The sequence below is a fragment of the Taudactylus pleione genome, unplaced genomic scaffold (assembly GCF_031769625.1).
Source record: "Taudactylus pleione unplaced genomic scaffold, aTauple2 ptg000758l, whole genome shotgun sequence".
NCBI lineage: Eukaryota > Metazoa > Chordata > Amphibia > Anura > Myobatrachidae > Taudactylus > Taudactylus pleione.
Genome location: NW_028285160.1, coordinates 917,074 through 933,025, shown reverse-complemented (window position 1 = coordinate 933,025; position 15,952 = coordinate 917,074). Strand labels below are relative to the sequence as shown.

The 15,952-nt window shown below is 48.3% G+C and overlaps 2 protein-coding genes across 2 annotated transcripts in view; both read left to right on the top strand.

Annotated features, from left to right (window-relative positions):
- Window positions 1-15,952, top strand: part of DNAH11 (dynein axonemal heavy chain 11) — a 361,565-nt gene that overhangs the window by 5,780 nt on the left and 339,833 nt on the right. The gene's annotated exons all lie outside the window — the stretch shown is intronic.
- LOC148476976 (uncharacterized) lies at window positions 6,783-15,880 on the top strand. Its single transcript, XM_088457377.1, has 2 exons — window positions 6,783-7,447; window positions 15,832-15,880. Exons 1-2 carry the CDS (start codon window positions 6,783-6,785, stop codon window positions 15,878-15,880), a joined length of 714 nt encoding a protein of 237 aa, XP_088313503.1.

The following is a 15,952-nucleotide window of genomic DNA, read 5'->3' as shown; positions in this document are numbered from 1 at the left end:
ACATCCGGACCTCCTGTCACAGGGTCCTTGTCTTCACCCGGACATGACTCGGCTGTCTTTGACGGCGTGGCTGTTGAGACGGCCATGTTAAGGTCCAGGGGGTTTTCCAGCTCTGTAGTGCAAACAATGCTAAGGGCTCGGAAACCATCCTCTGCAAGGATATACCATCGTGTGTGGCATACGTTCTTCCAGTGGTGTCGGCCGAGAGGTTATGCTCCTCATGAGTTCCGTCTGTCTAGAGTATTAGCTTTCCTACAGGCGGGACTGGACCATGGGCTTCGCCTTGCGTCTCTGAAGGTGCAGGTGTCTGCCCTGTCCGTCTGGTTCCATCGTAGGATTGCTGCAATCCCTGATGTGCGCACCTTTATGCAAGGTGTTCTCAGAATTCAGCCACCTTTTGTTCCACCGGTGGCGCCTTGGGATTTAGCTGTGGTCCTGAGGGCTCTCCAGGGACCGCCGTTTGAACCACTGGGCTCAGTGGACCTCAAATGGCTGACAGCTAAAACTATTTTCCTTCTGGCCATTGCTTCGGCCAGACGTGTTTCTGACTTAGGGGCTCTCTCCTGTAGACCCCCTTTTCTGATTTTTCATAGGAACAGGGCGGTGCTGCGCACTCGTCCTGGTTTTCTTCCTAAAGTTGTTTCCAGTTTTCACATCAACGAGGAAATCGTTGTGCCGGCTTTTAACTCACCTGATCTTTCAGTGGGTAGGCCACTTTGGATGTTGTGCGGGCCTTAAGGATTTATGTTGACCGCACTTCTTCGTTTAGGAAGTCGGACGCCTTGTTTTCCCTCTATGGCTACCGTAAAAAGGGTTGGCCTGCTTCAAAGCAGACTTTGGCAGGCTGGATTCGTATGGCCATTTCAGAAGCTTATCTTCATGAAGGCCTTCTGGTTCCTTCCTCTGTGAGGGCTCATTCCACTGGGTCTGTGGGTCCTTCGTGGGCAGCTCGACGTGGTGCCTCTGCAGTTCAGATCTGCAAGGCTGCCACATGGTCCTCGGTCCATACCTTTGTGAGGTATTATGCGTTTGACACCTTTGCCTCTCAGGATGCTTCCTTCGGGCGGCGGATTCTCCTTTCAGCACAGGAGCGTCCCCACCCTTAATGGATACTTGCTTTGGGACATCCCCAAGGTATCCCGTGGATACCCTATGGACCCTGAAGTAGAAAATATGAGATATGGTAAGAACTTCCCTTTGTTATCTCTATTTCTACGAAGTCCATAGGGTTCCACAGGACTCCCGCCCTGTCGCACCTGTGTTGCAGATGGGCTTTACTCTGGTCACCGGTTTTTCCGTCTCCCTCTGGTGAGAAAGTGATTCTTGTGTGTGTCCACATCTTTTTTCTCTCTCTTCCTTCTCCTCCGGCCTATGGCTTGGTACGCAACTGAGATGCCTTGGCTCAGGGGCGGGGTATAGGAGGGGGACCCTAGTGTACCCTGGGAGGCTGAAAACTTAACTCTATGGTGCCCGATGCCTGACGTCATCACCTATACCCCAAGGTATCCTGTGGAACTCTATGGACTTCGTAGAAATAGAGATAACAAAGGGAAGTTCTTACCATATCTCATATTATGTAATAATAATTATAGGGCAAATATTTATGTAAATCGATGTTTAGGACTCATTTCTTTTTGTTTAATGTTTATGTTAATCTTCAATAGAGTATTTGTAGTGCACTTTCTTGTATGCATACTTTAAAGGAGTGAGCAGAAATCTCTGTATATTTACACCCCACTCCATAATTATAAGTTGACAAACACAGAACAGGGCTCAACTATACTTTATTATAGGTGCCTCAAACCTTCAGATAACTATAATTTATCAAATAGTAAATACATTTATGTAACAGTGACCAAATGCACCTAACACACAGTTATGCTCCTGCCTCCTAACTGCTCCAGCGCTCCCAGAAGGAGGCTGGTGGCCATTTTAGAAGACACAGGCTGCTGACAAACGCAGAAGAGACACCTGTCTGCCCAGATTGTGACTGCACAGTGGGGTTAGACTTGTGAAGAGCAGGTTAGACTGTGTTTACACAGCAATTACAGCACATTATATTGTGTTACACAGCGCTGGTCTCTGACTCAGCGCTGGTTGGGCTGGTTTAATAGCATAATCTCCCTCTATGCCCTTAATCTCTTCTTTCTAAACAGTCTCTCTGTATGTGTTTGTGTGTATCACTACCTTTTCTGTGTGTGTGTGTGTGTGTGTGTGTGTGTGTGTGTGTGAACAGTTAATTGATAACATGACTTCAACGGGCTCTAAGGCTGCACAAAAAGCTTTCTCCTTTCAGAATTGTGCAGAGAAGTTTAGACGGGGACTATTATCCAGTTCCCTGTTGTGTGAGAAGTGTGTTTCAGAAACACAGACTGCAGCATCCTCACAACACCCTATTTGGGCTGATCAAATTACATCAGTCATGTCTCAAATGTCTGCAGAGCTGGAAGCTTTTCGCAGGGAGAGAGAGGTTGAAAGATCTCAGAGGTCTGCCTTCTCTGAACCAGACTGGGTGCGGTCTTTAGCTAGGTCTGTAGAAGTGCTCACAAGGGTTATGTCAACCCATGTTCCTCCCGTGGCATCATCCTCTAGTGTCCCTGCTAGAGACTAATACCAATTCCCTTATGTGGGATGATCCGGAAGAGGACAACATGCCTGATACAGAGAAAGGGGAGGTACAGGACCCTATAGAGGAACAGGCGCCAGAGGAATTGGACGAGATCCTTACCTCAGCCTGGAAACACCAGAGATAAAAAATTTCAGATCCCGCGTAAACTTTTATCCTACTTTCCCTTTTCCTGCCGGGAGCAGGAAATTATGCGAAACACCTCTTTCAGTGGACCCTTCAGTGTCACGTCTGTCTAAAAAGATGGTGCTCCCTGTTCCAGGAGCAGTTTCTTTAAAGGAGTCTTCTGACAGGAAGTTAGAAACTACCTTAAAGTCTATGTACACTGTAGCGGGGGTGTCCCTTCGACCCGCATTAGTCAGCTGTTGGGTCAACAAGGCGGTGGAAGCATGGGCTGCTCAGCTTGCTGAGGGCCTTAAGACTGGTGTTCCGGCGGAGGATCTGGTTCCTCTAGCGGAACAGATTGCAGAGTCTGCTTCTTTTCTTGGAGAGGCTTCAAAAGATATTTGTAGTCTTTCCTCTAGATCCTCGGCTTTGGCTGTCTCAGCCCGCAGAGCCTGTGGCTGAGACAATGGCAGGCGGATGCGGAATCTAAGAGAGCCGTGGAAGCGCTTTCATTCACAGGGAAGCTCTGTTTGGAATGGAACTGGATAAGTGCATATCTCAAGCCACAGGTGGTAAGTCCACTTATCGCCCATCTGCTGCTCCTCCTCCTAGGAAACCCTTTACTGGACCGTCCTTTCGGTCCTTTCGTATCCCAGGGAGATTCAGGGGTCATGGAAGAGGAGCACCCGCTATCTCCCGTGATTCCAGAGGCAGGGTAGAGCCACTGCATCCTCCTCCCAGCAGGCTAAGTCTTCAGTTAAGGCTCTGGCATGACGCGCTCCCTTCTCTCCTGGGGGACCCCAGGGTGGGTGCTCACCTTCACAAAGAAGTTTGGATCAATTCTTGTATCAGGACTGCGACTATTTTAGTACATAAAGATAGACTACTTTTGCCAAAGTTCCATTGTGGTCGTTGGAGGAGCTATCCTGCCTGCTGGCATGCTTCTCATTTAGGGGATAGAGTGTTAAAGTGATCATCTGTTTCCCAGGTGTCATCAGGTTGTGGGATTCCTAGATTGCTCATTATTTCAAACCTGATTCCATTTGGGTCACATGTTCTGAAACTTCCTATGGATCTCTAGTATAAAGGCTTTTACTAACTGTGTCTCAGTGTCTGTGCAACGTTGCTTTCAGGTCTTTTCTTGGACTCCTGCCAGATCCCCGCTTTGCATGTGGATTGCTGTGGACTTTGTTATATTCCAGATGAACTTCTGATGCCAGTTATCCGCTGCACTACAGAGCCCAGCATTCCTATTGTCTAAGTATTGCTTTTGCTCCATCATTGTGCTTTCATCCTTTTGCTGCACTTTACCTGTTGTCTTTTTGTTCCTGTGGATATTGAACAGTTGTCAACTGCACCGTTACAGTGTCATCTCCGCATCACAGGGCTCAACCCCGCTCCGAAACCTAGCCACACCACAGGGCTCAACCCTGCTACAATTTTCTCCGCATCACGGGGCTCAACCCCAATCATTACTCTAGCCACACCACAGGGCTCAACCCTGCTACAATCTTCTCCGCATCACGGGGCTCAACCCCGCTCCGTACTCTAGCCATGTTGCAGGGCTCAACCCTGTTCCGGCATCCCATCGCATCACAGGGTTCAACCCTGCATCAATCTTCTCTGCATTACAGGGGATCAACCCCGCTATGAACTCTAGCCACGCCGCAGGCCTTAACCCTGCTCCGTCTTCACTATACCACAAGGCTCAAGTTTGCTTCATCTCTCACTGCACTATAGGGCTGGGCCCTGTCTCGGAACTATATTATTCTGCAGGGTTCGCTCTGCTCCGGATTTCCAATACTACAGGGTTCTACCCTGTCCAAGGTCCTCAATGCCATCCTGAGGTGTTAGCCTCATACTGAACTCGGGGTTCCCTGCCACGTTAGTTCTTATTTGTTAAAGACTGCATATACAGGCCCTCATTCAGAGCCACTCGCTAGCGGCAGTACGCTCGTTCCGAGCGATGTTCGCACATCTGCGCATGCGTACGGTTTTTAGTACGCATGCGCGAACCAGTCAGTGCGGCCGAAAATCGTTGGTACGCAATATAGCGAGGGCCTGCTATTTTGAGTGACAGAATGAGGCGTATGTGGGTGGTAACAGGGGAAGGTGCTTGAAAACGGGGAGTGGAGATCCGAACGCAGGCGTGCTTAAAGGTCAAAACGGGCGTTTTAAGGGAGTGCATAATTAATACAGCAGCGTCATTGACCACGTCACTTGGTTTTTTTTATCTCAGAACTGCTCGCAAAATAGCGGTTGAAAACACCAACCACAAGAATAGCGAGCAGTTCATACGCTGTACGATGTACTCGATTAATCTAATAAATAGCGGACATGACGTATGGTGCGTGCGGCCAGGGGGCGTTTTTATCAAATAAACGAGCGTATGTTTTGCTCGCTCGTTCAGACTTAGAGGTGGGAACAGACTGCAATTTGCGAACGGATCATTTGAATAGCCACCCCTTGTTTTTGAACGAACGACCACAAATAGCGAACGGCTCTGAATCAGGCCCACAGTCAGGTGCATAAATATTGGGACATTGACAGAATTTTCATATTTTGGCCTCTATTCACCACCACAATGGCTTTGAAATTAAACAAATAAGATGTGCTTTAAGTGCAGACTTTCAGATTTAATTTGAGGGTAATTACATCCAAATCAGGTGAACGGTGTAGGAATTACAACGGTTTCTATATGTGCCTTCCACTTTTTAAGGGGCCAAAAGTAATGGGACAAACTAAACAATCCTAAATCTAACTTTCACTTTTTAATACTTTGTTGCAAATCCTTTGCAGGCAATTACAGCCTGAAGTCTGGAACACATAGACATCACCAGACGCTGGGTTTCATCCCTGGTGAGTGATGCTCTGCCAGGCCTTTACTGCAAATGTCTTCAGTTCCTGCTTGTTCTTGGGGCATTTTCCCTTCAGTTTTGTCTTCGTCAAGTGAAATGCTTGCTCAATCGGATTCAGGTCAGGGGATTGACTTGGCCATTGCATAACATTCCACTTTTTAGCCTTAAAAAACTCTTTGGTTGCTTTTGCAGTATGCTTCGGGTCATCCATCTGCACTGTGAAGTGCCGTCCAATGAGTTCTGAAGCATTTGACTGAATATGAGCATATAATATTGCCGAAACACTTCAGAATTAATTCTGCTGCTTTTGTCAGCAGTCACATCATCAATAAATACAAGGGAACCAGTTCCATTGGCAGCCATACATGCCCACGCCATGACACTACCACCACCATGCTTCACTGATGAGGTGGTATGTTTTGGATCATGAGCAGTTCCTTTCCTTCTCCATACTCTTCTCTTCCCATCACTCTGGTACAAGTTGATCTTTGTCTCATCTGTCAATAGGATGTTGTTCCAGAGCTGTATGGGATGAGTTTCTCATATCCTTGGATGCCTATCTCCACATTCCCATGGATGTATTTCTTTGGTTCGCAGTGCGGGCCTCTCATTTTCAATTTCAGGCCTTACCTTTCGGTCTTTCATCAGCACCAAGAGTGTTCACGAAGGTCATGACAGTAATGATGGCCCTTCTTTGGATTAAAGGGGTTACTATCGTCCCGTACTTGGACGACTTGCTTCTCAAGGCTCCGTCAGTCACTCAATTACTGCAGGACATCCGGGTAACACAGAGTCTTCTGTTACATCACGGATGTAACAGAATTTCCTGAATTACCAAACATTTCATCTACAGCCTACTCAGCGTCTGCCTTTCCTAGGGATGATTTTGGACACGGTGGAGCAGAAGGTATTTCTTCTTGGTCACCTCCATCCAACACATGGTGCGATTGATACTGCGTCATCGCAGGGTGTCAGTACACCTGTGTATTCGCCTTCTGGGGAAGATGGTTGCGACCTTCAAGTCCATCCAATACAGGAGATTCCATGCCTGTCCATTCCAACTGGACCTCCTCTCTCAGTGGTCAGGGTCCCACCTTTTTCTTCACCAGCGACTTCAACTGTCACCCAGGACTCAACCATCTCTCCTTTCGTGGCTGAATTCCTCTCACCTATTGGCAGGCAAGCGTTTTCCAATGTGGGAATGGATTCTCCTCACCACAGATGCCAGTCTGAGAGGATGGGGGGCAGTGACTCGGGGAAGACACTTTCAGGGCCGCTGGACTCGATTGGAGGCGGTACTGCCCATAAACATTCTGGAACTAAGGGCCGTGTTCTATGCTATTCAGGTAGCACATCCTCTGTTGAAGGGCCGTGCCATCAGAGTGCAGTCTGACAACGCCACGGCTGTTGCGTACATCAACAGACAAGGTGGCACCAATAGTCGGTCCGCCATGAGGGAAGTAAGCCGCATTTTTCTCAGGGCAGAGGAATTTGCTGTAGCGATATCAGCAATTTTCATCCCGGGGGTAGAAAATTGGGAGGCCGACTACCTCAGTCGACAAGACATTCATCCGGGAGAATGGATGCTCAATCCACAGGTCTTTAAACAACTGATTCAGCGTTGGGGTCTCCCTCAGATAGATCTCATGGTGTCGAGGTTGAACCATCAACTGCCAATTTACTGCTCATGGACAAGAGATCCACAGGCGGTGGCAGTGGATGCTCTAACAACTCCTTGGCGGTTTCAGTTTGTTTACCTGTTTCCACCACTCCCACTTCTTTCTCGTCTGCTTCAAAGAATCAAACGAGAAACGGTAAAGGTACTGTTGGTGATTCCAGACTGGCCCAGACGGGCGTGGTATTCCAACCTACGTCTTCTACTGATAGACGACCCGTGGCCTCTTCCTCTGCAAGAAGATCTACTGCAACAGGGTCCGTTTATCTATCAGGACTTAAAGCGGCTTCGTTTGACGGCGTGGCTGTTGAAAGGGCTATCTTAAGAAGAAAGGGTATCCCTTCCAGGGTGATTCCTACTATGTTAAGGACTAGGAAGGACGTTGCCTCAAAGCACTATCATCGTATATGGAAGGCGTATGTCTCTTGGTGTGAACGCAAGGGTGCGCCACCGTCAGAATTCAACTTAGCCAAGCTGCTTCTTTTTCTACAGGCTGGTTTATCAGCAAGCCTTCGTCTGGGATCTTTGAAAGTTCAAATATCGGCTCTGTCGATTTTCTTTCAGAAGAAACTAGCATTATTGTGGCATTATAGCATTAATTACTGTGGAATTTAAATTTTTATAATGGAAAGTGGTTCTCCTTTTGGCGCTTGCCTCTGCTAGGCGTGTGTCGTAGCTAGGGGTGCTTTCTTGTCGTCCGCCTTACCTCATTTTTCATGAGGATAGGGCTGAGCTACGTACGCAGTTATCTTTTTTGCCTAAGGTAGTGTCTGCGTTTCACATCAACCAACCGATTGTGGTTCCAGTGTTTAAAGACAATTCTTCGGCTTCCAGATCCCTAGACGTTGTCCGGGCTCTTCGGATTTATGTTGATAGTACTGCATCCCTCCGGAAGTCGGATACGCTGTTTGTTCGATATGATATGGCGTGTCCGGGCTGGCCGGCTTCTAAGGCAACTATTTCTAGATGGATTCGTCTGATAAAAAGACAAGCCTATCTGGCTGCATCAAAACAACCTCCTACTTCAATCACAGAGAATTCTACGTGCTTGGTGGATCCTTCGTGGGCAGCTGCCCACGGTGTTTCCCTGACTCAGCTTTGTCGGGCGGCCACTGGGTCAGGCCGGCATACTTTTGCAAAATTTTCCGTTTTGACATGTTTGCGGCATCTGCTTCACAGTATGGCCGTGCTGTTTTGCAGGGTTCTCAGCGCTCTCCCGCCCGGGATGTGAGCTCTGGGACATCCCCACTGTACTGAGGGTCTGACTCAGAGCCGGACGCTCTGACCAGAGCGCTCGCTCTGAATCAGGGCCCTCCTACCTAAACTTGGAGCGGCCTCTTGGATGCTCGCATAGCTGTGGGTTACCATCTACAGCTATGCGAGCGTCCATGATGATGGTCGCGATAGTCTTGACCATCGCGACCATCGGGCTTGTGACGAGACCCTGCGGTAGGGTCTTGGTGACCGCAAGCCCTGGAGTGATTTTGGCTCTAACAGAGCCAAAATCACTCCCACTGACATCACTAGTGATGTCAGTGGGGCCGGACCCAGATGTTAGGCGTTCCCATGGGAACGCCTCCGTCTGGCAGCCACGCCCCCGGCACGCCCATCAAAGGGGGCGTGCTGTCAATCAACATCGACAGCACGCCCCCTTTGGTGCGAGACCTGGAGCGACAGCTTCCCCGTCGCTCCCCGGGTCTCGCTCATGCGCACTAGGGTACCAGCGACCCACTTGCGAGCGCTCGCGAGCAGGTCTGAATCAGGCCCTGAGACTCCAATGCCCCCCCGTGGATGAAGGAGAAAACAGGATTTTGGTACTTACCGATAAATCGCTTTCTCCGATTCCACAGGGGACACTGGACGCCCACCCTTCGCTGTTCCACCTACATTGGTTATTGTTCTTCCTGGTTTGGACAGTCATTTTTCTTCAAGGTCTGCTTGATTTGTTTTCATATTTGCTTGTTTGTTCATGTATGTTCTAGCTTCTCTTCTCCTCTATTATTCTATTTTCCAGCTCTCCTCGGGCAGTTTCTTAAGACTGACCTGTAGGGGGGAGGAGCTAGCTACTATTCAGATTTATTAGTGCCAGCTCCCGGTAATCCCACATCTATACCCCACTGTACTGAGACTCCAGTGTCTCCTGTGGAATTGGAGACAGGGATTTATCAGTAAGTACCAAAATCATGTTTTTACTCATCAATAATGTTATGAATCCATTACTTTCAAAGAACAGAGTTTACCATTATAATTCCATTTCAAAAGCATATGGGATGAATATAACTGTAAATTAAAGCTGTTTGTCACTCAAGTTGAAAGAGCTAATTAAACATATTGGAATTGATTGAAATGATGTTAACAGAGGTAGCAAAACAAATAGATTCTGTTTCTTTCCCTAGATGATTAGGTTGTAATGATTGCACTAGCTATGGTGAACGTGAGTAGAAGCTACACACACACATGTTTGGTCTCATTCTCTATCTCCTGCACGCAGGTGAGAAGTCACAGCGTACCAGTCATATAGTGGAAGGAGCAGGGTGAACCCACAGTGCACAGTAATGATTTGACGTGTCGGTAAAACTGATGCAAAAAGATTTTGATATAAAATGCATCTCTGAAAGCTTCATACTGCAAACATGTTACACATATCAGATTATTAGAAGCAACACTTTGAATAATCTGTATCTTAATGACAGGAACCTGGGATCTGTATCTTTTATATCCACGCACACTACACAATGCTGCTTATAAGTATGGACGGGTCCAGTTAAGATGCCGGCGGATGGGATGTCGGGATACGATGTCACTATCTCTAAGAGATCAAGATACCGATGTTGGCATCCCTACCGCCGGCTTCCAGAAGGTAAGTATGCGGGTTAGGGTTAGCTCGGGGATGTGGGGGTTAGGTATAGGGACCTCCTCATAGGGGGGGTTAGGGTTAGGCACCACCCCGAGAGGGTTAGGTTTAGGGTGCGGGAAGAGGGAGTTAGAGTTAGGCACCACCAGGGGGAGGTTAGGAATTGGCACCATCGGGGGGGAGGTTATGGTTAGGCACCACCGGGGGAGGGTTAGGGGGCAGGGTTAGTCTACCTACCGGCCCCTCTCTGTATTTTGCACATCGGGATGTCACTGTCGGTTATCTGACCGCCGGCATCACGCCCGCCGGTCATTCATACCGATCCGTCTGTACATATATATATATAACCGAAACAGATTGATTTACATATCTGTACTAGGGGTGTGCACCGGCCACTTTTCGTGTTTTGTGTTTTGGTTTTGGATCTGGATCTTTCTTCGTGTTTTGGATCTGGATTGGTTTTGCCAAAACCACCCTTCCGTCTTTTGGGTTCTGGGTTTTGTGTTTTGGATCTGTATTTTTTTGAAAAAAAGCATAAAAACAGCTAAAATCACAGAATTTGTAGGTTTTTCTGCTCCTATGCTATTATTAACCTCAATAACCTTAATTTCCACTCATTTCCAGTCTATTCTGAACACCTCACACCTCACAATAGTGTTTTTATGTCCAAAAGGTTGCGCCGAGGTAGCTGGATGACTATGCTAAGCGACACGAGTGGGCGGCACAAACACGTGACCCATCTAGGCGTGATACTGCAGTGGCAGACAGGATGGCAGTTTGAAAAACTAGGCCCCAAACTGTACATAATGCAAAGAAAAAAAAGAGGTGCAAGATGGAATTGTCCTTGGTCCCTCCCACCCACCCTTATGTTGTATAAACAGGACATGCACACTTTAACAAACCAATCATTTCAGCGCCAGGGTCTGCCACACAACTGTGGCTGAAATGATTGGTTCGTTTGGGCCCCCACAAAACAAGCTGGCAATTAATCTGTCCCTGCACAAACTGGCTCTACGGAGGCAAGATGTCATCCTCATCCTCCTCATCCTCATCCACCGATTCCTCACCCTCTTCAGTGTGTACATCCTTATCCTCACAAAGTATTAACTCGTCCCCACTTGAATCCACCACCACAGGTCCCTCTGTACGTTCTGGAGGCTGGTCTCCCTGGAAGAGCTGATAATTCATTTTGATGAACATCATCTTCTCCACATTCTGTGGAAGCAACCTCCTACGCCTTTCGCTGACAAGGTTCCCGGCTGCACTAAACACTCTTTCGGAGTACACACTGGAGGGGGGGCAACTCAGGTAAAATAGAGCCAGTTTGTACAGGGGCCTCCAAATTGCCTCTTTTTCCTGCCAGTACAGGTATGGACTGTCTGACATGCCTACTTGGATGCTGTCACCGATGTAATCCTCCACCATTCTGTCAATGGTGACAGTATCATATGCAGTGACAGTAGACATGTCAGAAATTGTTGCCAGGTCCTTCAGTCCGGACCAGATGTCCAAACTTGGTCCTGCCTGCCCTGCATCACCGCCAGCGGGTTGCTTAGGATACCTAAGTTTTTTCCTGGCAGCCCCAGTTGCGGGAGAAAATGAAGAAGGAGCTGTTGACGTGTCACGTTCCGCTTCAGCTGACAGTGTGTTCACCAGCAGGTCTTTGCACCTCTGCAGGCTTGTGTCGGCCGGAAAGAGAGACACCACATAGGCTTTAAACCTAGGATCGAGCACGGTGGCCAAAATGTAGTGGTCTGATTTCAACAGATTGACCACCCTGGAATCCTGGCAAAGCGAATGAAGGGCTTCATCCACAAGTCCCACATGCCGAGCGGAATTGCTCCGTCTTAGCTCCTCCTTCACTTTCTCAAGCTGCTTCTGCAAAAGCCTGATGAGGGGAATGACCTGACTCAAGCTGGCAGTGTCTGAACTGACTTCACGTGTGGCAAGTTCGAAGGGCTGGAGAACCTTGCACAACACGGAAATCATTCTCCACTGCGCTTGAGTCAGGTGCATACCCCCTCCTTTGCCTATGTCATAGGTGAATGTATAGGCTTGAATGGCCTTTTGCTGCTCCTCCATCCTCTTTTGCTGCTCCTCCGCATCACAACCTCTTGCTTCAGGTGATGGCGGGGCAGGTTCAAGAGTGTTTGCTGGCGCTCCAGTCTTCGGCACGCAGTCGCTGAATGGCGAAAGTGGCCAGAAATTTTTCGGGCCACCCAAAGCGTCTCCTGCATGCCCCTGTCGCTTTTCAGAAAATTCTGCACCACCAAGTTTATTGTGTGAGCAAAACATGGGACGTGCTGGAATTTGCCCAGATGTAATGCCTGCACAATATTGGGGGCGTTGTCAGATATCACAAATCCCCAGGAGAGTCTAAGTGGAGTCTAAGTGGGGTAAGCCACTGGGCGATGATTTCCCTCAGTTTCACTAAGAGGTTGTCGGCGGTGTGCCTCTTACTGAAACCGGTGATACACAGCGTAGCCTGCCTTGGAACGAGCTGGCGTTTCTGAGATGCTGCGACTGGTGACGCTGCTGTTGCTGCGTAAGGTGATACATCTACCCAGTGGGCTGTCACAGTCATATAGTCCTTAGTCTGCCCTGTTCCACTTGTCCACATGTCCGTGGTTAAGTGGACATTGGGTACACCGGCATTTTTCAGGACACTGAGGACACTTTTTCTGACGTTTCTGTACAGTCTCGGTATCGCCTGCCTAGTGAAGTGGAATCTAGACGGGATTTGGAACCGGGGACACACTACCTCCATCAATTGTCTAAATCCCACTGCACTAATGGCGGATACCGGACGCACATCTAACACCAACATAGCAGTCAAGGCCTCAGTTATACGTTTTGCTTCAGGATGACTGCTGTCGTACTTCATCCTCCTCGCTAAGGACTGTTGGAGGGTCAATTGTTTAGTAAAAGTAGTGGTGTTCCTACTTCCTCTCTGGGATGATGAACGACTCCCAGCAGCAGCAACAGCAGCAGCGGCAGCAGGAGGCGTAGCAATGCAGGATCCTCCGGAGGAATCCCGGATAGGAGAGTCAGTCATGCCAGTGACATGGCCTGCAGGACTACTTCCGATCCTGACTAAGGAGGAAATTGACGAGGAGGGAGTTGACGGTGTGGTTTGCAGGCGCTTGGATACAACAGGACAATGGGATTTAGGTGTCCCTGGACTGCTTACGGTCTTAGCCAAAGTTTCTGAACTTGACAGTAACTTATTATGAACGCGCTGCAGGTGCCGTATAAGGGAGGATGTTCCTAGGTGGTTAACGTCCCCACCACTACTTATTCCACCTTTACATAAGGTACATATGGCAAGACAGTTGTTGTCCGGATTTGGATAGAAATATTGCCAGACCAAAGAGGTGGAATGTTTGGTCTTCTGCCCAGGCATGACCGTGATGGGCTTTTTCATCCCACGGACAACAACTGTCTCCCCCGGAGCCTGATTTAAACAAACCACATCACCATCAGAATCCTCCTCGCCAACTTCCTCCTCAGCGCCAGCTACACCAGTATCCTCATCCTGTTGTACTTCAACAGTGACATCTTCAATTTGCATATCAACAAGTGGACTGTGGGTGCTCCTTTCAGCACTTGCAGGGGGCGTGCAAATGGTGGAAAGAGCCACCTCTTCCCGTCCAGTGCTGGGAAGGTCAGGCATCGCAACCGCCACCACACTTGGACTCTCCTTGGGGATTTGTGATATCTTCTTAGAACGCACAGTTCTTCGCTGTGCTTTTGCCAGCTTAACTCGTTTGATTTTTTTAGTGGGAGGAGGGCTTCCATCGTCATGTGAAGCTGAACCACTAGTCATGAACATAGGGAAAGACCTTAGCAGTTCCTTGCCACTCTGTGTCATAAATGGCATATTGGCAAGTTTACGTTTCTCTTCAGATGATTTAAATGTTTTTTTTAAGGTCATTTTCCTGAACTTTGTCATTTGGGATTGTATGTGGCTTCTACTATGACATTGGGAATCGGCCTTGGCAGACGACGTTGATGGCATGTTATCGTTTATGTCATGACTAGTGGCAGTAGCTTCAGCACTAAGAGGAAGTGGTTCTTGATCTTCCTCTATTTTATTTTTATCGGAGAAAGTTTGGTCCTCCATTTATGTTATATCAATTTGATATATACGTGCGGCTAAGGCGCACACAAACACAGAAAATATTTTTTTATTTTTGCTGGAGAGTAGTGCACTTTGTGGGTTACACCACCCTTTAAGAAATGAGCCAGCCAGCTCTTTACTTATGGGACACAGGCGCACGCTTGGCGCTGCTCCTTTGTTGATGCACGTGCGGCTACTGCGCACACAATTCACAAACACAGAAAATATTTTTTTATTTGGTTTGGAGTGTACTTTGGGGGTTACAGCACCCTTTAATTGTCAAGCCAGCCGGCCCTTTACTTATGACACAGGCTCACGCTTGGCAATACTTTGTTGATGCACGTGCGGCTACTGCGCACACAGTTCACAAACACAGAAAACATATTTTGTTATTTGGTTTGGAGTGTACTTTGGGGGTTACAGCACCCTTTAACGGTCAAGCCAGCCGGCCCTTTACTTATGACACAGGCGCACGCTTGGCACTACTTTGTTGATGCACGTGCGGCTACTGCGCACACAATTCACAAACACAGAAAAAATATTTTGTTATTTGGTTTGGAGTGTACTTTGGGGGTTACAGCACACTTTAACGGTCAAGCCAGCTGGCCCTTTACTTATGACACAGGCGCACGCTTGGCACTACTTTGTTGATGCACATGCGGCTACTGCGCACACAATTCACAAACACAGAAAATATTATTTTTTTTGGTTTGGACTGGAGTGTACTTTGGGGGTTACAGCACCCTTTAACGGTCAAGCCAGCCGGCCCTTTACTTATGACACAGGCGCACGCTTGGCACTACTTTGTTGATGCACGTGCGGCTACTGCGCACACAATTCACAAACACAGAAAAAATATTATTTTTTTAGCACTTGGGGGGAGCACCCCTGATGGACAGAGCACCCCCTGGACAACACTACAGCACACCTTTAGGACTGGCACACTGCACAGGACTTTGGAGTGGACACAGCCCCTATGGAGAACTGACTGCACAACACAGTCCAGCCAGCCCCTATGGACTTTGAAGTAGTGGACACAGCCCCTATTAACAACAGCAGCACAGCACAACACAGCCAGCCCCTATGGACTTTGAAGTAGTAGACACAGCCCCTATGGACAACAGCAGCGCAGCACAGCACAGCACAACACTACTCTGCACACACTACACTACACTACACAGCCCAGCCAGCCCTAACTCCCACCCTCCCTCTTCACTGTCCACAGCCGAGTGAGAAAATGGCGCCGACGCGGGTACCTTATATAGGATCCAAAACCCGCGAGACCCGGAAGGCGGGACGATGACGTTTTGCCTCGATTTCAGATCCGAGTCAGGCGGGAAAAGTCGAGCCTGACTCGTATCGGCCTCGGATCGGGGGGGCTCGGGGGGGTTCGGATTTCAGAAATCCGAACCCGCTCACCCCTAATCTGTACAGAACATGACTTTAAAGGCCTTTTTGTGCAATATTGTATATATCCCATCAATAATTTTGTCATACATATCGCGCCAAAATCTTGTGGAGACACTTCACCCATATGTCAGTTTTACTACAGCTTGGATAAAATGGTCCTCGTAGTGTCCTAAATTCTTCCAGTTGCTTTCAGACCTTTTGTATAAGTTATCAGAGACATGACTCGGATTAGGGAGCCCAGTAGCAATAGCTACTAGACTGTAGTACTGTAATCCTTGGCATTGGTGAAGCACTTTACTTCTGG

Bases quoted from the DNA above. Each gene is read 5' to 3' on its own strand.
- LOC148476976 (XM_088457377.1), top strand. From the start codon at position 6,783: ATGTGGGAATGGATTCTCCTCACCACAGATGCCAGTCTGAGAGGATGG. The intron at 7,448-15,831 runs GTATTCCAACCT...AAATTCTTCCAG, and splicing joins GACTGGCCCAGACGGGCGTG to TTGCTTTCAGACCTTTTGTA.